The sequence below is a fragment of the Scyliorhinus canicula genome, chromosome 11, assembly GCF_902713615.1.
Source record: "Scyliorhinus canicula chromosome 11, sScyCan1.1, whole genome shotgun sequence".
Classification (NCBI taxonomy): domain Eukaryota; kingdom Metazoa; phylum Chordata; class Chondrichthyes; order Carcharhiniformes; family Scyliorhinidae; genus Scyliorhinus; species Scyliorhinus canicula.
In genome coordinates this window covers 23,279,141-23,302,954 of record NC_052156.1, presented here as the reverse complement: position 1 = coordinate 23,302,954, position 23,814 = coordinate 23,279,141, and the positions used below count along the sequence as shown (strand labels likewise).

The 23,814-nt window shown below is 41.7% G+C and overlaps 2 protein-coding genes and 2 non-coding genes across 17 annotated transcripts in view; 3 read left to right on the top strand and 1 right to left on the bottom strand.

The window, feature by feature from the left end:
* The window catches only part of pbrm1 (polybromo 1), a 102,030-nt gene extending 96,950 nt beyond the window's left edge, over nucleotides 1–5,080 (bottom strand). For 8 of the 12 annotated variants that reach the window (XM_038812565.1, XM_038812568.1, XM_038812573.1 and 5 more), the window contains exons 1-2: nucleotides 4,931–5,069; nucleotides 971–1,070 (exon numbers count right to left, since the gene is read on the bottom strand). In XM_038812565.1, the coding sequence (XP_038668493.1) occupies nucleotides 971–1,010 (40 nt within the window). In that variant the 5' untranslated portion in view covers nucleotides 1,011–1,070; nucleotides 4,931–5,069. Of the gene's footprint in view, nucleotides 1–525; nucleotides 570–970; nucleotides 1,071–4,930 lie in introns of those variants that run through there. The other 4 variants (XM_038812575.1, XM_038812576.1, XM_038812570.1 and 1 more) reach the window with 3 other exon arrangements.
* Nucleotides 5,081–5,135: 55 nt separating this feature from the next.
* Nucleotides 5,136–23,609, top strand: gnl3 (guanine nucleotide binding protein-like 3 (nucleolar)). 3 transcript variants are annotated; one of them, XM_038812559.1, is made up of 15 exons: nucleotides 5,136–5,178; nucleotides 5,300–5,358; nucleotides 8,410–8,553; nucleotides 10,279–10,386; nucleotides 10,478–10,546; nucleotides 11,321–11,456; nucleotides 11,578–11,681; nucleotides 12,617–12,758; nucleotides 13,052–13,139; nucleotides 13,719–13,896; nucleotides 14,681–14,823; nucleotides 15,031–15,158; nucleotides 18,797–18,957; nucleotides 19,689–19,812; nucleotides 22,314–23,609. In XM_038812559.1, the coding sequence occupies exons 1-15, from the start codon at nucleotides 5,166–5,168 to the stop codon at nucleotides 22,442–22,444; spliced, it is 1,728 nt and encodes a 575-aa protein (XP_038668487.1). In that variant the 5' UTR covers nucleotides 5,136–5,165; the 3' UTR covers nucleotides 22,445–23,609. The 3 variants fall into 3 exon arrangements, with proteins under 3 accessions (XP_038668487.1, XP_038668489.1, XP_038668488.1); XM_038812561.1 differs by having other exon boundaries at nucleotides 5,160–5,178; nucleotides 8,410–8,464; nucleotides 10,279–10,381; XM_038812560.1 differs by lacking the exons at nucleotides 5,136–5,178; nucleotides 5,300–5,358 and having other exon boundaries at nucleotides 10,279–10,381.
* Nucleotides 13,572–13,644, top strand: LOC119974073. Its single transcript, XR_005462460.1, has one exon. It is a non-coding gene; the product is annotated as a small nucleolar RNA SNORD19 (small nucleolar RNA).
* Nucleotides 13,976–14,052, top strand: LOC119974074. The gene has a single exon (XR_005462461.1). It is a non-coding gene; the product is annotated as a small nucleolar RNA SNORD19 (small nucleolar RNA).
* Nucleotides 23,610–23,814: the final 205 nt, after the last annotated feature.

The following is a 23,814-nucleotide window of genomic DNA, read 5'->3' as shown; positions in this document are numbered from 1 at the left end:
AATTTCGACACCAAGACACCCAAAGCCTGAATCATACCCCTAGACCAACGAACCCCTCAAACAAACCTGTTGGACTTTAACCTGGTGTTGTAAGACTGCTAACTATCCTGAGAATAAGTAGTGAAAAAAGTTTAATTTATGCAATAAATAAAGTAGCATTGTTAGAATTGCAAATTACATGAACATCAAGTTTAGCTTTGAGATGAATAATTTTACATACATGCAAAAGACACAAAAACATTAAGCAGCAAGCTGTAAACTATAGCTGAGGTAAATTTAGAGTAAAAGATTTGTTTTCAAGAGCAAAGGGTTCCCATCAGCAACGGGACAGGCACAGCAAGCTAGCATATTTTTTTACTTTAAAATATCCTTCATTAAGAAAAGGAAGCATTTTAGAGTATGAGAGTTTGTGTGTAGATTTGACACTTACAAATAGGTTCCAAGCAACTGAGCTTAGTTGAAATTTTATACCCCCCCTCAAAGAGGAAAGCAGCCTATGGTTATCTGAGACTATGACGACTTTACCTTTATGAAGAAAGGGGGCCAATCATTTCATAAATCTCTGGCCTATCATTCACAGTAAACCGAATTTATTTCTTTCCTAAAAAAAAACAGAAAAACTCAGCAGATCAAGCAGTATATGTGGAGAGAAACAGGGTCTACATATCAGGCCAATGAATTTTCATTCTGAGGAAAATCTCTCTCCACAGATACTGCCGATCTGTTGTGTATTTTCAGCATTTTCTGTTTCTATCTTGGATTTCCAATTTTGCTTTTTTTTAGGTTTTCCTCCTTTTTAACTGAGGAGAACCCTGAAACTCTTCATTAGATGTTTTCACTATACAAACAACAACCAAGTTTAACTTAACAATATGAAATAGCAATATTAAACAATTTAAGATTATGCCATAGACAAACATACAATAGGGTACTTGCAAAAACACAATCTAACAGAACAGAAAGTGCTCACTTGGAAACACCACATTAGGACAAAAGGTCATCCGATTCATATGCAATGTCCGTCTAGTCCAACTTCAGTTTTGTGAAGTCACAGAGCAAACTCCCAACCTCTGGGGCGTGGACCAAGTTGAAAGCATGTGGGGAAAATGGACATATAGAAATGATACCCGAATCTTGTGCACTTAAAAACATTTCTTACAATTCCCAGTAGCCTTTTCCTTTTTTTTAATTTAGAGTACCCAATTATTTTTTTTCCAATTAAGGGGTAATTTAGAGTGGCCAATCCACCTAACCTGCACATCTTTGGGTTGTGAGGGTAAAACCCACGCAGACAACGGGGAAATGTGCAAACTCCACACGGACAGTGACCCAGGGCCGGGATTTGAACCCGGGTCCTCAAGCACCGTAGTCCCAGTGCTAACCACTGCGCCACATGCCGCCCCCCCCCCCGCAGTGACTTTTTCTAAAAGCTGCACAAACATTCACAAATTTCCCATCTTTGTTTTTCATCAGTTAATATTGTACAACAAATAGTATAGTAGGGTGAGAAGAGAAACAGTACACGGGAAAGCAACGCAGTAACATTAGGGCAGATATTTCTCCCTTATTTGCTTAGTCATAAAATAATTCATATTACTGATAACAATAATCTTTATTAGTGTCACAAGTAGGTTTACATTAACACCACAATTAATTTACTGTGAAAATCCACTAGTTGCCACACTGTGGCGCCTGGTCGGTACACTGAAGGAGAATTCAGAATGTCCAATTCACCTAACAAGCACGTCTTTCAGGACTTGTGGGAGGAAACCGGAGCACCCGGAGGAAACCCACGAGGAGAACGTACAGACTTCATACAGATAGTGACCCAAGCCGGAAATCGAACCATTTCTGTTGCTGTGAAGCAACAGTGTTAACCACTGTGCTACCGAGCCGCCCCCATAATGTCAAATTGATAAGTGAATTCTTATGTATGTAAATAATACATTGGGTAAAAGAATACTCTTATTAACCGTGCAACACTTTTTTTTCAAGAAGGGTGGCAATGTCCGCCCAACATATGTTATGATAGTTGACCACACACAAATAAAGTTTTCATGTTCTTTTGCAAAGGTTGGCTCTACCGAATTTCCTATCTTCTCCCAATAATTCCATTCACTTGTTTTGCAAAGTCCAGGTGCAAAAATCAAAGTTTTGCTGTGGTAAGCAGGGAATATCTATGCACCCTGCTACCACCTTCCTCACTCATCTGTAACCCTGATGCTTAAACTAAAGAAAAAAAACTGTACCAGCACAGTCCTTTCCATTTATGTATAGGCTTTGCAACAGTCAAGTCAAAGTTCCATGTCTGACTTAAAAAAAAAATGTTTAAGTTCCAATTCATTTTTTTTCCAGTTAAGGGACAATTTCGCGTGGCCAATCCACTCACCCTGCACATCTTTGGGTTGTAGGGGTGAGACCCACCAAACACGGGGAGAATGTGCAAACCCCACACGGGCAGTGACCCAGGGCTGGGATTGAACCCAGGCTAACCACTGTGCCACCATGTCGCCCGATCATGCCTGCTGACTTAACTGTTAGCCTTAACTGACTTAAAAGCAAAGAACTTTTCCGCAGGCATTTTTCTTTTTGCCTAGTTTTGGCAGGAATAGCCAGACCTTTTGATTTGTAATAAGCATCCTCATATTTAACGGTAACAGATGTGTTATGAATACCATCAGAATCCTATGTACTGATTTCGAATTGGTCAATCGATAATGCAACAGGGTTAAAAACACTCCAAATTACCAGACCCACAAAATTCAAACAGGAAAAAAGAACAATTATGAAAAATAAAGCAGAAAGAGAAAATAAATATCTGGGCTTCATGAACTGGGTTTTGCCAGAATTTACAGAAAGTCATCAGCTCAAAATTTAAGATAATCACACTGTGGAGAAAAACATCTCTGAATTAAATTTGAGGAAAGAGACAAATATTCCATGATGATCAAATGGAAACTGCTTCAATGTGTAACAGTCTCCGGAGCTTATTGTGAAGACATTTGTTAAAAATATTATCATTCAGAGATGGAAGCAGCATAAAGTTTATAGCTCAAAATCAAAATTAAATGTTGATAATTATTAATTGAATTATGCATTGCTGAAATGTAAATAAATGCCAAACATCCAGGATCATTGGTGAAATTATTTCAGTACTGACAATTTCATTGTAATAAGTGTGAGCTGTCAATTTTATTTTCCTCAATGGTCACTCTCGCTGTAAAATTGCAACAAACAGCTTTACTACCAACTTTAACTGAATTTATTCTTGGCCTAGAATTTGCTGGCTCAAGGTTCCTCACAAAGTGCCCCATCATTTAATTATTTCCCCCCACAGGTTAGCTAAAAAAGATTGTGTCGTAACTTACTGCAAGTGCAATTGATAACTGCACCGAGAGGTCAGCAGGGCATTTGGGTGAATGAGAGGACTGACAGTCCAGCTCCTTGTGATGAGATTTAAGGATGCAGAAAGAAACAGAAAAACATTGTTGAGGGAAATATGGTGCATTAGGACTAATTGACATAAAGTAGAACGAGAAATAAAGAGACCAAAAGAAATATAGATTTAAGAGGGAGAAAGTTGTAAAGGAAGAGTAAGAACAAAAGTAAAAGCCAAAAAAAATTTGCAAAGGATTCTCGACTGTTTTCATTTTTAAGGGGCATAAAGGTTGAGTGGCATTGTAATATAAATCTGGTCATTAAAACAGTCCTTACATCATCAAGTACTTAATTTTCTGCAATGAGCCCAAATACATTTTAACACAGCAAAGATAGCAAGTTCTTAAAATTCAGAATGGTTGTCAGCCAGCTCTTGTTTTTGCAAGGCAAATTGTCCAGTAATTTGTGGCAATTTGTAACTCACAAGGGGATCTCTTCATTGCCAGAACTTGTTGGGTTACTTACAAATAAATAATTGTATGCACATTAAACTCACTGTTAACTTTCTCAGCAAATCCTGATCCAATATTCTTGCTGTGGATCTTAGCAAAGTAAGACTAAGTGCAAAATAGGAGAACCCTTTACTAAACCTACTGAATTTGAAATAACACTTCTAAAAGCTCCCAGGTCGTCAAAATCTGCAATGACATTTTTAAAGTTTGGTTTCATTGAGCAGATTTTTTAAAGGGCAGCACAGTAGCATTGTGGATAGCACAGCTCCAGGATCCCAGGTTCAATTCCGGCTTGGGTCACTGTCTGTGCGGAGTCTGCACATCCTCCCCATGTGTACGCCGGTTTCCTCCCACAGCCCAAAGATGTGCAGGTTGGGTGGATTGGCCCTTAGTGTCCAAAATTGCCCTTAGTGTTGGGTGGGGTTACTGGGTTATGGGGATAGGGTGGAGGTGTTGACCTTGAGTAGGGTGCTCTTTCCAAGAGCCGGTGCAGACTCGATGGGCCGAATGGCCTCCTTCTGCACTGTAAATTCTATGAAGAACAAATTCTATGAAAGTGAAGTAACATTTTAGCAATGCAAAGAAACATGTTATTCCTAACATTACCGGCGGATTTAATGAACTCATTGCACACTGCTGTCTCTTGGGAGCGACACCACCTAACCCTCAAATTAACTGCCTGGTAAGAATAAACATGTGAAACAAACACTATATTCATTCTGCAATGTTTAATTTCATTTATGCCGGGGAGGGAGAGAACAGGCTAAAAAGTAGAAAAAAAAACTTGCTCTCCTTCACATGTGCATAAACAAAAAGAAACCATTTAAATGCCGAATGAAATGATTTGAGTGGAGGACAACAGGCTATCAGGCGGGTGAAGTCTGGGCTCCGGAGACCTGACTGACACAACAAAAGAAGCGGTGGCCTGCTGAAGCCTCAGAGACACCCGGGCGGCCGCGCAATAACAAGCCGGAAACCTCCCCCCCACCCCCCTGCATAAAACACAACCTCCGCAGCTCAGCAACCAAGATCGTGCTTACCCCGCACACGGCCGATCCCAAAAGAACGGACAATAAAACAATAATAACTACGGCAATTCACTCTCGTTAACCTCTCCCCCCCCCACTCGCTCTCTGCCCCGATCTCCAGCGCCACGACCGTAAAGTAAATCCGATAGTGTATTGGCGACACTGACGTGCTCGTATGGTTTACGGCAGGCGCCGCCGTGTTACGTGGTAGCCCCTCCCCTCCCCTCCCCGCACACAGTGGACAGCAATGAAGAGGCCGAGTGAGTATGGTGGCGCCGAGCGGGTGGTCTTCGAACTATAATCTCTACCGTTAAAAAATATATTTACAGGAGAGTTGTATGCTGTTTTGATTCATTATCATCTTTGTTGCATTTCTCGCAGAGCTGAAAAAGGCGAGCAAGCGCCTGAGCTGCCACAAGCGGTTTAAGATCCAGCGGAAGGTGAGTCTGAGCTGAAGTTAGGGTGGAAGCCACGAGTCATGGCGGCCCTGGGAGGCCCTGTCTGTGAGATCAGCTGTATCAGCACACGGTGCTGACCGTGCTAATTAAATAACTCACATTTATAACACCACCCCAAGTTGCCCCAATGCGCCTCACAACCAACCATGTTAAAATTGTGGAATTTTTTTTAAGAAGGCCGAGCACGTGGACCACGAGGTTTAATGGCGGACGGCACACAATGTGAAGTCGAGCCGGATTTTTGAAATACATTAAAACTCTCGAACCACAATTTTTGAGTAGCGCTCAGTTGTAGACATCGCACCAGAAAGGATGATGCCACAGTCGAGTGTCAGGGATATTCACGGTAATGTTGCACGAGATGGAGAGCCGCAAATCTAACTTGGAAAATGTGGCACTCATCCTTTGACCAGACTTGATTGCGCAGAGCGAGAGAACAGATCAAATGTTATCCAATGATCCCGCGTAGTCTAGAACAAGGGTATGTAGATCCCATGTTTAGGATGGAGTGCTGGAGCAACCTTTTTTCACCGAACATTGTGAAATGTATTAACAGCGTTGGTGAGACACTTGCCATTTAATAGCTGAGGCTGGGTGGACATTTGGAGTTCAGAAAGCTCACGTGGTGGCTAAATATCAACGTGGCCTGGTCTGTTTCTGTGTTGTAATTTCGGAATTTGACCCCTGTGCCTTTAAGAAATTCAAATGCGATTTTTCAGTGCTTAAATTTGTCCACTATCCCGTTGCTGATAATCTCGACGAATTTGCACTTTACAATGTGCAAAATTACCTTTTGTGAACAACTACATTGGGCTGACTACTTATCTAGGAATTTTAGATGTAACTATCAAACTATTGAATGTAATATAACGTTTTATTCAACAGCAAGAATTGAGGATGCTGGAATAAAATAAGCAGGCCGAGCAGTAATTGTAAGGAGAGAAAGTGGAGTTCATTTTGGCTCTATGTCAGACTGAAGAGAGGAGAATCTGTTAGATATTGAAGTGTTGTCTGTGTGGAGTTTGCGCATTCTTCTTGTTTGCGTGGGTTTCACCCCTACAATCCAAAAATGTGCAAAGTAGGTGGATTGGCCATGCTAAATTGCCCCTTAATTGAAAAAACTGAATTGGGTACTCTAAATTTTGAAAAAGATTAAAGTGTGGCTGTGAGAGATTGCAACAACATTTTGTAACTTTAAGAACAAAAGGCAAGAGCTGGAAGGGGGGGGGGGGGGGTTGCATTGAGGCAGTACATGTGTGGCATATTTAAGATGGAGGCGAAAAGTCACCATCTGAAGCTGGTGAACTCAGTGTCCAACCACAAGATGACATGCTGCTCATGCAGCTTGTCCTGAGCTAAGTTTTTATTCATTTCGTTTTGCAGCCATGCTGATTCCAACAGTATTTTACGCTATTTTGAATGGTAGCCAATATGGTTATGACAATTTGTGCACAGGACTCTCACAAGCAACGATAGGAAAGTATTTTATTAAGCTAACATCTTACCAAAGTAGTACATTTGTGGCAAACGCCTTTAAGTTGAAACAATAAATGAATCAACATTAAGCAGGGCTGTACCATATTGTAGGCTAACATTCCATTTTGGAAATCCATTCCCTTAACCTAACTCTTGGTTGATTAGTTTTAAGGTAGTTAAAACCTTAATTGATTATTCTTGTGTTTTTACTTATTTCTGTAATTAATTTGCATATTTCTTCCGCCACCATTGTATGTAGACTACCCATCATTGTGACTGATTGTCCAGATGGATTTGATTTCTGGCTTACTGATGACTGCATTGCCATCCTGTTATCTTAAGTTCAACTACTCTACCCCTCATTTTCGCTCTTTAACTGTTGATTTTCTGTCAATTTATACCCATTCATAAGGTGCGATTCTCCCAAAAGGGAACAAAGTTCCTAGCAAGCATGTTTAGCCGAGTGTTTGCTGGCACTTTGTGGGCAACACGGTAGCCTGGTGGTTAGCACAGTTGCTTCACAGCTCCAGGGTCCCAGGTTCGATTCCTGGCTTGGGTCACTGTCTGTGTGGAGTCTGCACGTTCTCCCTGTGTGTGCATGGGTTTCCTCCGGGTGCTCCGGTTTCCTCCCACAGTCCAAAGATGTGCAGGTTAGGTGGATTGCCATTCTAAATTGCCCTTAGTGTCCAAAAAGGTTAGGTTGGGTTACGGGGATAAAGGGAGTGGGGTGCTCTTTCCAAGGGCCGGTGCAGACTCGGTGGGCTGAATGGCCTCCTGCACTGTAAATTCTATGATTCACTCGTATTAGTGAGAAGCACATGGCTGTTCAATGTGACTCGTTTGCCACAAATGTCCTAATTGGGCTGCCTGCACACACAATCTTCCCTGAGGCGGTCCACACGCTCCCTCAGTTCCTCTGTTTACCATTTCCCTCCGCAGCTCTTGCCCCTGGTGTTGCTCTCCAGCCTGTCTCATACTGATGCTCTGATACCAGGGTAAGAACAGGCTCTATCCTGGCTCTGTTCTCTGCTGCATGTCTGTAATGTTCTTGCACAAACCAATATCTGCCACTAGATGGAGACTGGTCAATTTAAAATTACTTGAAGTCGGCATGGTTTAAAAAAAATATGCATTGTTTTTTTAATTTAAGTTATTGCAGCTTTGAATGCACTGTACTGCACATGGTACAACCTGTACTTTGGTTCCTTTGGACATTTCTCAATGAGAAAAAACAAATTTCAGCTTTAATAATTATGGGACCCCATGAGTCACAATTTTAATTGAGGATTCCCTGTACAAACGGGTGGACGTTTTGCAACAGTTGTACAAGACGCAGCTTGCGCGGCATCTGGAATACTGTACAGTAACAGGCACCCGTGCATGCGAAATAATCTCTTTGCCTTGTAAGGACTCCAAAGCAGATTCACCAGCATGCTAAATTAAAAGGAGAGACTGTATGTTATCTAGTTACTGAATGAACAAAGAGTCGCTGTACAGTCTGCATAGAATGCTTTGTCTAATTTGAGTAGCGTTGCTAATATTTCATCTTTTTCATAGGTTCGTGAACATAAGCGGAAAGTACGAAAGGAAGCAAAGAAACAGGGAAATAAAGGTAAAAAGTCTCGAAAGGACCCTGGTGTACCTAATAATGCTCCATTTAAAGAAGCCATTCTTCGAGAAGCTGAACAAAGGAAACAAAATGTAAGAGGGCTCTGTTTATATAGAAATTAGAAAAAAACCTTTCACACAGCTAGTGATTATGGTCTAGAATGCACTGCCAGAGAGTGTGGTGGAGGCCCGTTTAATTGTGGCAATGGGAAATAGATGATTATTTGAAAAGAAACAATCTGCATATTTACAAGGAGAAAGCAGAATAATGGCATTGGATGCCATACAGAAATGCACGTTTGGAGAGCTGGTGCGCACATGATGGACCGAATCACCACCTGCATTGTAACAATGTTTGATACAGTAGTCCCCCGTTATACCGCGCTCCGCAATACTGCGGTTCGCGATATACCGCAGGGGGGCTTATGGACCCCAACTGTCAGTTGTGTCAATTTCAGCGGCCGGCTCACTTTGATCCGGAGAGGGAAGCTGCTCTCTCACTGAAACAATCAGCCGGCCGCTGAAATTGACACTGCCGGCTGCTCTCTCCCTCCAATCAGAAACATTAAAACTTAAAAGTTGGATTGGAGGGAGAGAGCAGCCGGCAGTGTCAATTTCAGCGGCCGGCTCATTTTGATCCGGAGAGGGAAGCTGCTCTCTCACTGAAGCAATCAGCCGGCTGCTGAAATTGACACTGCTGGCTGCTCTCTCCCTCCAATCAGTACCCCAGCAGCCACGGCCTGCACCCCAGCAGCCACAGCCTGAACCCCAGCAGCCACAGCCTGAAGCCCAGCAGCCACAGCCTGAACCCCAGCTACAGAGGGGAGGGGCGATGTGAGACCATGCTGATCTTGCAGAGGCCCGTATGACCTCCTCCTGTGTTCTCTGCTCTCTCCCTCCAATCAGCCGGCAGGGTCAATTTCAGCGGCCGGCTCACTTTGATCCGGAGAGGGAAGCTGCTCTCTCACTGAAACAATCAGCCGGCCGCTGAAATTGACACTGCCGGCTGCTCTCTCCCTCCAATCAGAAACATTAAAACTTAAAAGTTGGATTGGAGGGAGAGAGCAGCGGGCAGTGTCAATTTCAGCGGCCGGCTGATTGTTTCAGTGAGAGAGCAGCTTCCCTCTCCGGATCAAAGTGAGCCGGCCGCTGAAATTGACACTGTTTTAATTAGATCCACGATGGGGGTTTTAAATTTATTTAAAAATCTATGCTAGCGCTTCCCATTGTGAGTCTATGGGGGTCTGACCTCTCCCCCCGCCCCCCGTAGACTCTCAATGGGAAGCGCTAGCATAGATTTTTAAATAAATTTAAAACCCCCATCGTGGATATCCGCGGCTCGGTTGCAACGCGGATGGCTGTCTTGGACCCCAACACCCGCGTTATAAAGGGGGACTACTGTATTCTGTAGTACTAGCATGCATTTGACAGGCTTAAGTTCTACTTTCATGTGATTGGTGTATGCATGGGCCTGAATTCATTCTGTGCTTTCATTACCAAAATTGGTGATTTTGGCATTTCCACGGCATATTTCGAGGTAGCTCACAGATTTAAATATGTTTTTTAAATTATTCAAATTCAAAATATGGCTGAGAGTATGTAGCCTCCTAAAATTCACTGGGCTGCTTCCTAATACTTCTGGACATAGCTGGGGGACTGAGGGTATGTATATGTTTTGCTTTTAATTTGACCAACAGTTGAAAGTTTTAGTTAAAATGATAAATGTGGATAAGGCAACCAAACTGCTTTAAGTGGGTGTTGCTCAATGTACAATTAGAAATTCAACATAGGAGACTTATAGCACTTGACTTCTTTTAGCTTGAAGAACTGAAGCAGAAACAGAAGCTTGCCAGACAGAAAGAAGTTGCAAAGAAAAGGAAACTTGAAGCTAAAAAAGCCCCCGAAATAAATGAGAAGCAAAGTAAGGTATAAATCTCCTTATATTTTGTGGCATTAGTGGCAAGTGTTTTGAATTTTAATGGGCTGCTCTTGAAATTTCTATTACTTCTCTTTAAAGCAACAGAAAAAAGTGACCAAATTGGCGGATACAACCCCAAGAAAATCGCTGTGCAGTGAGTTGAATAAGGTTAGTGAGTGCTTTTTGAGGGGAAAATGTGGCTACATTTATTTACTTAGTCATGAACTGGCTGTAGGTATCTTTTGTTTGAATAAATTTAGAGTACCCAATTTTTTTTTCCAATTAGGGGCAATTTAGCGTGGCCAATCCACCGTACCTGCACATCTTTTGGGGTGTGGGGGTGAAATCCACTCAGACACTGGGAGAATGTGCAAATTTCACACTGACCCGGGGCTGGGATTCGAACCCGGGTCCTCAGTGCCGTAGTCCCAGTGCTATCCACTGCGTCACCGTGCTGCCCGGCTCCAGGTATCTTGGGGGGGGGGGGGGGGGGGGGGGAAATCATCAGATTCAGTACTTGTTTGTGACTACTATAAATTAAAAAAATGTAATGAACAAAATCACTTTTAAAATTCAATCTCAAAAGTGCATTGTTAATACTTTTTTAAATATAAACTTTAGAGTACCCAATTCTTTTTTTTCCCAATTAAGGAGCAGCTTAGCGTGGCCAACTTCACCTACTTGCACATCTTTGGGTTGTGAGGTGAGATCCACTCAGGCACAGGGGAGAATGTGCAAACTGTGCTTGGACAGTGACCTGGAGCCGGGATTGAACCCAGGTCCTCGGTGCCGTGAGGCAGAAGTGCTAACCACTGCGCCGCCACGCCTGCATTGTTAATACTGATAAATGTTTTGCCACAGGAAGAAGTTTTGACTTATAGCACTTGAGTCAGTTGTGGAAAACGTAACAATTCAAATGCTGGGATTGTTTTCTATTGTTAGGTGCTTGATGCTGCAGATGTGGTTCTAGAAGTGGTAGATGCCAGAGACCCTCTTGGTTGTAGATGCCCTCAAGTGGAGCAGACAGTCTTGCAATCCGAGGGAAAGAAGCAACTGATCCTTGTAATGAACAAGATTGGTAAGAAAGCAATTTTTCTCACCAAAATATTACGGCAAATAGTTAATAGAATTTGGAGGGGTAGCCATGTATTTAAAATTTCACCTTTCACAATGTCGGAATCACTTCTTTGTTGTTTTAGATTTGGTGCCAAAGGAGAATGCAGAAAAATGGCTTAAATATTTGGAAAATGAATTTCCTGTTGTATTTTTTAAATCATCTACAAAGCTACAAGACAGAATAATGGTATGTTTCCCAAAACGGATGTAAACCAATCAAATTTAATGTCTTGTCTTGTGTTGACTAACTACCTTGAAAGCTGATGGAGTTTTAACTGCTGAGATTAGGATTCCGCTCCAAATTCTCACAATTGATGGTTCTTGTGGCTTTTTTTTGTAATGTGGTCTGAGTATCTTTCACGGACCCGGCGAATCCCACATCATTTTTCATTGGAATCAATAGTGCTAAGTGACTCTGGTGCTAGCCCTTCCGTGGTGGTTGAATCGGTCGAGGTTCGGCACCAGTTTTGCTGTCGTGAAAGCCCACAAATCCTGTCCCGACGTCAACACTTAGTCTCAGGAACAGAGATCCATATCTTTAGGAATCTTTCAGAATTGAGAAAGCATTACTTCACAAAAATTAACATCAGGATAATTTCGAACAGTATTTCAACAAAAGAATTTTAAAGTTTATGGGGGGAAATTCTTTATTTGTATAGCTGTGTAAAGACAAAACTTTTGCTTTATTTGTATCTTCTTTTCAGCATCCCTGTACATTGAACTTTTAAAAATATATTTGTAGTTTCTCATGTTGTATGCTAATTCAAGACACCAGATGCTGGCTGCAATGGTGTGTGCTGACAGTTGTGCTAACTTTTTCTCCAGTTCCCAATTTTGTGGTTCCCCCCCCTCCCCCCATCATTATGGAGAAATGTCTTGAGTGCAGTCTTGGTCATCCAGAGATTCCCATTGAGATTAGGCATGGAAATTAAAGAGGAATATCTCACGTTCTATCACTTCCCTCGCAAAACATTGAATGCTAATGTGTTGTACCACTGAGCTATGCTTAATAATGTGAAAGTAGTGACTACGAATATAAATTAATTACAGCATAATTACAAACTGTTCATCAGTTGCAGATCTATTTCTCATTTAAAAGTCTGTTGGCTTTTTTTAAAACAGGAACAAAAAAAAATCTCTAAATTGAATACTAGTATAGAGATATCACACAGCAATACCTGTGCTGGTGACGAAAGTCTTTTAAATCTGCTTGGCAGCTACTGCAAAAAACAAGATGTTAAAAGCATTAAAGTCGGTGTGGTAGGTGAGTGTTGATTTATACTTATAAATTTTAAAAAATAGCCTGATTGTAAATTTCAAACTCTTAGAATAGCCCAATATGGCATTTTACTACTGGAATTGTACTCGGCTTTGCAAAGTAATCTGTTGCAAAATGTTCTTTTTTATAAAAAAAAAAAAATTCCTTGCCTAGCCAAAATAAAATGGTAAAACATTTATCAGTATTAACAATGCAGGCGTGGCGGTGCAGTTGATTTGAGTTAACCTGGTAAACATGAAAGTAAAATCAAATTGTCATCTTTAAATCTCCTTTTTCAGGTTTTCCAAATGTAGGAAAAAGCAGTATAATTAACAGCTTGAAGAAAATGAGAGCTTGCAACGTGGGACAAGTCCGAGGTCTTACAAAGTAAGAATGCTAAAGTTAGGATAGTCACATGTTTAGATAAAATAAAGCAGCTGATGCGTGATAGATTGCCACTAACCTGCATTATGTTTAAAGGAGAACAATAGCTTTGTTGCAAGTTCTTTTTAATAGCGAGTGTATTTATCGGTGCGATTTGTGAGCTGTGCATTTAATTTCGGTGATTTTGTTGTGGACATGTTAGGTTTTTGAACTAATCGCAATCACTGAGACTAAAATCAAAGCACCCAGGTTCAAACCTTTCCTTTTGCCTTCAGTTTTGATTACTTTAGCATGTAACCTGATTTTAAAAATACATGCAATTATATTGAAATCTTAGTATTATAATGGCAAAAATAAACCAACATGCTTACTAGCCATTAAATTGTTTCCTATCTTTTTAACTAAATCTATTTATGTCGAGGAAGTAATTTGAGTGAAAAATGAGGAAAATTTTCTTTGCCTGATGTTCTGTGACTGCTAAAGATCCAACTCTGATTTCACTCTGGCATAAGGCCGTTATTAACTCTGAATAAAATGTGACTACCTTGGTGGAAAGGTGTTAACAATTATTATCTTACACAGATCCATGCAAGAGGTGCATATTGATAAGCAGATCAAAGTATTGGACAGTCCCGGTATTATTGCTTCTTCATCAAATTCAGCTGTTGCCTTGTCTTTGCGGAACATTGTTGATATCGAAGCACTAGAAAATCCTACATCTGTAGCAGAACTCATACTGAGAAACTGCAATAAGCAGCAGGTACGGAGTTTACTTTATGCCTCTGTTTCCACGTACAAAATTAATCAAATCTATGTCCTTTTCAAAATTATATTTGAGTGAGAAATGATGATCATTCAAATGGTCAGAAAGTACATGTTTGACTGCTAAAGATCCAACTCTGATCTCACTCAAATCTCACTGATTATTACTTAAGCCAGTTTTTGAGTATCTTTTTCTTCTTGTAACTACTGTGTAAAATGCTACATTGAGTTTTTATGGGCTATTTTCTATAATTTTATGTACTTGCTGTGCCACCTCCACACCTTGTAATGAATGAGAAATTACCATCCTTGTATAAAGTTCATTGAAATACCTATGAGAAGATGATGCTATGTTGTGTAGTAATGCTACACAAATGGCTACCCACAATTTATATCTGGTCTGTACTTGTTTAATCCTAGAGGGGGGAATAAACATTTTCTATAACTATGAAATAGTCTCTGTTAAATGTATTTAATCTTATTCCTCGGGCCATAGTCAGTAAACAGGCCTGATTTTGATCTTGTGGCTCATTGAGATGGAGGGCCACTCCTGGTCCACTCATTAGCCTAGATTGCCCATCACTGATGTAAAGGCACGCGGCAAGACCAGTTTAACAAGGTTCCTGTTAGTCTAACACACTTCTTATGAAGGTGACAGCAGTGAATGTTGCTAGGAAGCTATAATGTTTAGTTCAAGCTGTCAGCAATTGTAAGAGTTCTAATTTTCCGTATTCAGTATGTGCTTGTTTTAGCTAATTGTAAACACCTTTTTTCCACAATAGGTTATGTTGCAGTATAATGTCCCAGACTTTAAAACATCACTGGAATTTTTAACGTTGCTGGCTCGCAAAAGGAGCATGTTGAAGAAAGGAGGGATCCCTGACGTTGAGAGAGCTGCCAGGCTGATCCTTTACGATTGGACTGGGTAATTAAAATTCAGCTGTCGTTTCAAGCCACTATGCACTATTGGATGCAACTGTTAAAATGCAAATAAAGGAGAAACACATAACTGTTTTCTAAACAATTGGAAATTTTCTCAGTGATTGAACTGCTTATTCAAACCTTAGCTATAATCAATGCTTACGATATATCCCAATAAGAAAATGCATTTTTTTATATTTGTCCTATGAAGGGCGAAAGTTAGTTATCATACACCTCCCCCGGAGCTACCTATATGTATCACTGCGAACATTGTGGAGGAATCAAACAAAGGATTCAACACTGGAGAACTAACCAAAGGCAATGAAAATACCCTTAAAGGTAATTAATGCATTTGTGTAATTAAAATACAATGTAAAACTTTTTGATGTGAACTTGCTTACTGTTCATTGCCCAGGTGAATTTGGGGATATTGAGGGACAGGTCAGATTAGATAGAAATGAGACATTGATAATTGACTCCTAAATGGCTTAGGAAGCCACTCAGTTGTACCAAACTGCTACCAAAAAGGAATGAAACCGGATGGATAACCCAGCATTGACCTGAACACAGGAAACTACAACGCCAAACCCAGCCCCGTCGACCCTGCAGTCCTTATTTGTATCAGGTGGCAGTGGTTAGCACTGCTGCATCACAGCACCGGGGACCTGGGTTTGATTTCAGCCTTGGGTGACTGTCTTTGGTGTGGGGTTCCTCCAGGTGCTCCGGTTTCCTCCCACAGTCCAAAGATGTGGAGCTCAGGTGGGGTTACAGGGAGAGGTGAGGGAAGTGAACCTGGGGTGCTCTTTCAGAGGGTCTGTAGACTTGATGGGCTGAATGACCTGCGTTTTCGGGATTCTAAGGATCTGGGAGTTTATAGAAAAATTGGGAGAGCTAGTCAAACCAATATGACATCTTATAAAATCAAACCCTTTAGACCAGGGGTGGGCAAACTTTTCCGTGCAAGGGCCACATTCAGAAATTCACAATTTTAAAGGGCCGCATAGTATGTTAAGTAAAATAATTAATATTTAAAATAGCCAAAATAAAAGGGTTTTAAAGGGAAAAAAAGCAATTAATTTTAATTAATTAATATTTTAAAGTAGAAACTTCACATGAAACACACCTTGGGCCGAGCAATGATCACCCTACTCAAGTCAACGTATCCACCCTATACCAGTAACCCAACAGCCCCCCCCTCCCCCCCATTAACCTTAAAAAAATTTTTTAAATAATTTAAAAAAAAATTTAATGACTTGATCTTGGTGGGCCGCATAAAGACCTTTGGCGGGCCGCATGCGGCCTGCGGGCCATAGTTTGCCCACCCCTGCTTTAGACTATGTCCCGTCAACAGGATAGCCCCACCAGTGATGGTGGTGGAGTAGTATACAGTCAGGAGGGAGTTATCAACATAACAACTCTGGATCCCATGAAGTCTCAAGTCAAACATGGGTAAAGAAACCTCCAGCTTGCCCACTTATTGTCAGTTGATGAATCAGAACACCTCTGTATTCCATCCCATTTGGAAGCAACACTGAGGGTGGGTAGGGCACTCTGTGTGGGGGACCTCAATGGCCATCAAGGGTGGTTTGTAGCACCACTACTGATTGAGCTGCTTAAGTCATAAAGAACATAGTTGCTCGTCTGGGTCTGCGGCAGGCTGAAGGAACCAAAGAGAACCTACTTGACCTTGTCCTCTCCAATCTAGCTGATGCATCTGTCCATGACTGTATGATAGGGCTGACCATTGTACAATCCTTGGAGATGAAGTCCTGTCTTCACGTTAAGGATACCGTCCATTGTCGCATCACCACCATGCAAAATGGGATAGATTTCCAACATATCTAGCAACTCAAAAACTGGGTATCCACATGGAACAGTGTATACAACGTAATCTGATCGCCTGGCAAATCTCCCGTATTCTACCATTGCAGGAAAGTGTGTCAGGAGGAGAACCAGGCATACCTAGCAATGAGGTCAATGTGGTGAAGCTGCAACACTGGCCTACTTGCATAGCAGACTACAAATAAAGTTAAGCAATCCCACCACAAGGGATCAGGGTCTAACCTTTGCAGTCCTGCCACAACTAGTGGTGGTGGACAATTAAACCATTAACTGGAGGAGGCTCCATTAATATCCCCATCCTTAATGATGGGGAAACCCGGCACATCAGTGCAAAAGATGATCCTGAGGAAGTTGTGACCATCTTCAGCCAATTCAATTCACTCCATGATATCCAGAAACGGCTGAAGACACTGGATACTGCAAATGTTTTGTGCTCAAACAATATTCTGGCATTAGTACTGAAGACAAGTGCTCCAAATTTAGCGTGCACTTAGCCAAGCTCTTCCAGTAGAGCTATTGCATTAGCAATCTACATGTTAGACTGTCCAGGTATGTCCTGGCCACAGAAAGCAGGACAAATCCAACCCAGTTACCACCCCATCAGCAAAGTGATGGAAGGGGGTAATTAACAATGCTATCAAGGTGCATTTACTGAGCAATAACCTGCTCAGTTTGGGTTCTGCAGTGCTGCTCAGCTGACCTCATTACAGCGTTGGTCGAAATGCGAACAAGAGCTGAACGCAAGTGAGGTGCATGTGAGTCTTTGACATCAAGGCAACATATGACCAAGACTGACTTCAAGTAGCATTTTACTATTTGGAGTCCAATCTAACACAAACGAAGATGTGGCTGTTGGTCCCAAACATGACTGCAGATGTTTCTTGGGGTGGTGTCCTTAGCCAAACCATCTGCAGGTTCTTCATCAATGATCATTCTCCATAAGGTCAGAGGTGGTATGTTTGCAGAAGGTCAGAGATGTTTATGTAAAATTGCATAATCATTTGTGATTCATCCGATATTAATATGGGGATGCCGGCGTTGGACTGGGGTGGGCACAGTAAGAAATCTTACAACACCAGTTAAAGTCCAACAGGTTTGTTTGGAATCACTAGCTTTCGGAGTGCGGCTCCTTCATCAGGTGAGTGATGTTAAAGCAGTCCATGTCCACATGTAGTAAGATCTGGAATACATTCAGGCATGGGCTGATAAAGTGGCAACAACATTCGTGCCATGCAGTGCCCATCCAGAACAAGAGAGGACCTAACCATCGCCCTGTTAACATTCAATGGGATTACGATTGCTGGATGCCCCACTATCCACATCCTGGGGGTTATCATTGACCAGAAATTGAACTGGACCAGTGATTATAAATATTGTGGCTCCAAGGACAGGTCAGAAGTTGTGAATTCTGTGGTGAGTAGCTTGCCTCCTGACTCCCTAAAGCCTGTCCACCATCTCGATTCATGGAATACTCCATTTTCCTGGATGTGTAGCACCAACAAGCTTGACACCATAGGGGACAAAGCAGCCTGCTTGAGTTGCACTCCCATCCAACACCTTCAACATCCGTCCTTTCCGCCACTGACCGTGTATATCATTTTTTAAGATGCCCTGAAGCAGCTCACCAAGGCTCCTTTGATGGTACTTTCTGAACTTTGACCTCCACTATCTAGAAGGACAAGTGCAGTAGATGCATGCAAACATCACCACTTGCAAGTTCCCCTCCGAACTGCACGCATCCCTGACTTGGAACTAATATTACCGTTCCTTCTGTCGCTGGGTTAAAATCCTGGAATTACCTTCCTAACAGCGCTGTAGGTGTACCTACTTCGCAGGGACTGCAGCAGTTCAAGGCAGTGGCTCACCACCATGTTCTTGAGGGCATTTAGGGGACCATGCCCTGTGAAAGAAGAAATTAAAACTTGATTATGGGGACGTATATAAAGATTAAACGTTGAAATCTGGGACAGAAAGCAAAAATGTATTGACAGGTCTGAGCTGTGGAATGCAATACTGAGGGTAACTGAAGCAGAGACCTTGTTAGATGGGTTTGGTAAAGTTAGATGAGAGTAATAATACAGGTGTTTTTTGTGGCAACTAACACATGATTTTTCTCTCTTGTGTCTTCCCTCAAGTCGTTAGATGTCCTAATATGGCCAGTAGTATAGTGTTCCAATCTGCCGGGCCGACCAATGGATTAATTGAGGGGGACGCTGTGGAGGAGGAAGTGCAGGATCAAGAAATAAATGATGATGAGGATTCCAACGATAATTCAATGCACCAAGAAAATTCAGAGGTAGCCTAAAATTCCGATGTATCCATTGGGTTCCTTTTTGGTCTTTTGGAAATTTAGAACAAACAAAAGGAACAGACTTTTCTTCCAGTTCGCTAAGCTTATTTTATTCGGGTCTAATGTATCTGACTAATGGCTTGAGATTAATAACTCCCTGCTTTTATTAACAAAAACCCAGAATACCAATTCACCACCTTCAAACAGACTCCTAATCTGCCAATTACATTTCAGTGGGTATGGCAGGACTGGAATACAGAAGCTGGGTAAATCTGAGTTGGTATTCTGAAACTGTAGAGCTTGTCATCCGAATTAGTCTAGGCAATTTTGCAGTTCAAATTCCCAGGATTTTAGGTTTGAAGGAATGGTTCAATAGTAACAGAACAAACCTTATTAAACCAACTTTACGAAACGCTATAATTCCAACATCACCTAATTACAGGTCGCAGGGTCCATTTGGATGATTAGAGGAAGTAAGAAGTGCAGAAAGCACAGACCTTTGCCTATGATAACAGCACGTTGTGCTCATAGAACCAATTTTATTGATGATTGTGCATGCTTAATTCAGAAAGAAAGCTCTTTTTGATAGGAAAAAAGACCGCTGGTCTTCTGCTTGCAGACAATGTATATGTAAATCACAATACAATCACTAATTGCGCTAAAAGTAATGATATGAAAGAACAGCTGGTGAAAATGTAGGATTGTGTACTATTCCACTTATACCTGTTTCCTCCTAGATAGAATATGCTGAACTAGATCAAGATAAAAATGAAAAGTTCAAAGCAGACGGATGTCCAATAGCCAAAATGTTGCAAGTAAAACAAATGGAAGTACCGTCCATGAAAAGGCAACTAGAATCAGGTTGGTTCTTATTTTTAGCTGTGATTGTTCCACCTCTACGCCACTTAAGGACAGTGGGGGGAATCTGTTGAGCCAGAGGAAATGGGCAAGATACTAAATGAGTACTCTGCATCAGTGTTCACCAAAGAAAAGGACTTTGTGGATGATGATTCTTTTTGGGGGGGGGGGGGGGGGGGTCTGGTTCATGTTGACATCGAAAAGGAGGCAGAATTTGGTCTTTTAAAATATATTAAGGCAGATAAGTCTCCTGGGCTGGTTGAGATTGACCCCAAAATACTGAGGGAAGCAAGGGAGGAAATGATCATAGAATTTACAGTGGAGAAGGAGGCCATTCAGCCCATCGAGTCTGCACCGGCTCTTGGAAAGAGCACCCTAACCAAGGTCAACACCTCCACCCTATCCCCATATCCCAGTAACCCCACCCAACACTAAGGGCAATTTATCATGGCCAATCCACCTAACCTGCACATCTTTGGACTGTGGGAGGAAACCGGAGCACCCGGAGGAAACCCACGCGCACACGGGGAGGATGTGTAGACTCCGCACAGACAGTGACCCAAGCCGGAATTGAACCTGGGACCCTGGAGCTGTGAAGCGATTGTGCTATCCACAATGCTACCGTGCTGCCCTTACCTGGGCCTTGCCTGACATATTTTTAAAAAATAAATTTAGAGTAACCCAATTATTTTTTTCCCAATTAAGGGGCAATTTACCATGGACAATCCACCTAACCTGCGCATCTTTTGGTTGTGGGGGTGAAACCCATGCAGACATGGGGAGAATGTGCAAACACCACACGGACAGTGACCCAGGGCCGGGATACAAACCAGCTTAACTGACATCTTTGTATTCTCATTGGCTACAAGTGAGATCCCAGGGGACTGGAAGAGTAGCTAATGTGGTACCACTATTTAAGAAAGGGAGCAGGGATAATCGAGGAAGCTTTAGGCTGGTGAGCTTCACATCAGTAGTAGGTAAATTATTGGAGAGAATTCTCAGGGACAGGATTTATATCCATTTGGAAACAAATGGACTCGTTAACGATAGACAGCATGATTTTGTGAAGGTAGGTCATACCTCGCTAACCTGACCGAGTCTTTTGAGGAGGTGACAAAGATGATGGAGGGGGGTGGATGTTGTTTACATGGACTTCAGTAAGCCTTTGACAAGGTGCCTCATGGCAGACTGGTACAAAAGGTGAAGTCATACAGGATCAGAGGTGAGGTGGTAAGATGGATACAGAACTGGATTGGTCACAGAAGGTAAAGGTTAACAGTAGAAAGATGTTTTTCTGAATGGAAGGTTGTGATTAGTGGTGATCCACAGGGATCTGCTGGAGCTTCTGTTGTTTGTAGTGTACATAAACAGTTTGGAGGAAAATGTAGTTGGTCTGATTAGTAATTTTGAGGATGACACCTAAGGTTGGTGGAGTGGCAGATAGTGTTGAGGATTGTCAGAGGATAGGTAGGAGACTTGGGCAGAGAAATGGCAAATGGAGTTTAATCCAGACAAATGTGAGGTAATGCATTTTGGTAGGTCAAACGTAGAAGAGAAATATACCATAAATGGCAAAACTCCTGGGAATATAGAAAGTCAGAGAGATCTGGATGTACAGGTCCACAGATCTTTGAAAGTGGCAACACAAGTGGACACGGTAGTCATGAAAGCATATGGAATGCTTGCCTTCATTGGACGCGGCATCGAGTATAAAAACTTGCAAGTGATGCTACAGTTGTGTAGAACCTTGGTAATGCTGCACTTGGAACCTTGCGCATAATTCTGGTCATGGAGACTTTGGAGAGGGTGCAGAGGAGGTTTGCCAGGATGGTGCCTAGTCTGAAGGGTGTCAGCTATGCGGCGAGGCTGAATAGACTCGGACTGGTTTCATTAGAATTATTGAGGTTGACCTGATAGAGGGGTCTACAAGATTGAGGGGTGTGGGTGGGCAGGCACATCCCAGGGTGAAGGGCTCAGTCACCAGGGTTTAAGGTCCGTGGGGCAAAGTAGAGATGTGCAAAGCCGGGTTTTACACTAGGGTGGTGAGTGCTTGGAATGTGCTGCCAGGGGAGGTTGTGGAAGCCGATACATTAACGGCGTTCAAAAGGCATCTTTACTTGTATGGATTGGATGTGTATAAAGGGATATGGCACAAGGAATTGCTGAGGGTTTTGGCCTAGGTTAGTATCATGACTCGTACAGGCCTGGAGGGCCTGTTCCTTTGTTGTATTGTTCTTTGTACATTGAGAGAGACACACTGGTTAAAATGTAAACTAAGAAATACATCTCCAGATCTAAAAGCTGGAAATCAGTTTTTAAAGTTTTGTGTGGTAGAGGAAACTTATGGTAGGCTCTGAATAATAATAATCTCAAAAGTTCTTAACTATTCAGTTTTAATTTTGCAGTAATTGTGTCTTCCAGAGAAAATGGCTAACCCCAGCAATAATAATCTCAAGTTAACTATTCAATATTAGCTTTATATTAATGTTGTCTTTATCTTTCAGAGAAAACAGCTAATCCCAGCCAAAAAACAATCAGTGTAGATGTTTCTAGTGAAAAATCAATGGAGGATGCATATGACTTCAACACTGATTATGTCGAGGATCTGTCACCAGTGCCAATCGGTTCACTCTAGGATGGCGAGTGACTGGCTGCTGTAAGATTTGGACTGTACAATGCAATTAATTGGTTTCCATCAAAAGCAATCACTTCCCTAAAATAGCTTTACGGGTTGAGATGTTAGTATACACTAAGATAATTTGTAAAATGTGTGTTGGATATAGGACATAAATAATGGCTTATTGTTTACTGATTTTAATCAACATACAAATCAGATGGAAGAACGGGCAAGTACCCTGAAGTATTAACTGAAATTGTCATTAAAACCACTGAATGTGACGACAATTAAGAAGAAAACTTGTCTAAATTTAAAATCTGGCACCTAGGGTTGCTACATGGAGATTTAGGTTACAGCAACAATCTTAACCATGGTTATATCAGACAGAGAAATCTAAAACAAACCATAGTGACCATCGTGTACGTTACAGGAAAGGACCTAAGCTACTGATGGGTACATATTAGAACAGCTTGTTATCCTTGTTCGTAAATTATGAGGAATTTCTTCAGTTGGAGGGTTGCGATTCTTTGGAATTCTCTATCCCGGAAGGCTGTGGAGGCTCATTCATTATGTTCAAGACCGAGATGGATAGTCAAAGATATCAAGGGACATTGGGATAGTGCAGGAAAATGACATTGAGGTATATCCTCAACCACGATCTGGTTACATGGTATCAAGGGATCGAATGACCTGCTGCTTCCTATGAGCGATTCTCTTACAAGCAGTATGGTTCATATTAAATACACACCTGGAAAAGTCAAAGCAAAGGGTACTTAACATTTACCTTAAGCCTGACATCAGCAATGAACTGAAGAGTTCACCAATTTCTTTACCAAATTTATTTAATAAATAAGGACAAAATAATGGAAATACTTAACAAATAAGGTAGTATCTTCAATAAGATGGGAACAAAATTAGACCATACGCCCCATTGAGTCTGCTCTGCCATTTTATCATGGCTGATATGTTCCTCATCTTTTACCTACAATGCTACAGACCAAGAGCCTGATTGCAAAATGAGCCAGAGTATTGCCTCCCTAGAACACGTTATCTATGAACAGGAGTTGGCAATTTAGCTTTCTGAGCCCAAATACCTTCAATGTGATCATGGCCTCAACTCCACTATCCTACCTGTTCTCCATAACCTTCAACCCATTACCAATTAAAAATTTAACTCCTCAAATGTATTCACTGACTCTGCATCCACTGCACTCTGGGAGAGTGAATTTCACAGATTCACAACTCTTTAGAAGAAGTTTCTTTTCAAATCTGTTGCCTCTTATTCTAAGATGATGGCCTTGTTTTAGAATGCCTCATGAGGAAACATCTGCTCCATATCTAGTTTATCCATATTGTTTAGCATCTTGTTTCCACGATTTGATCTCTCC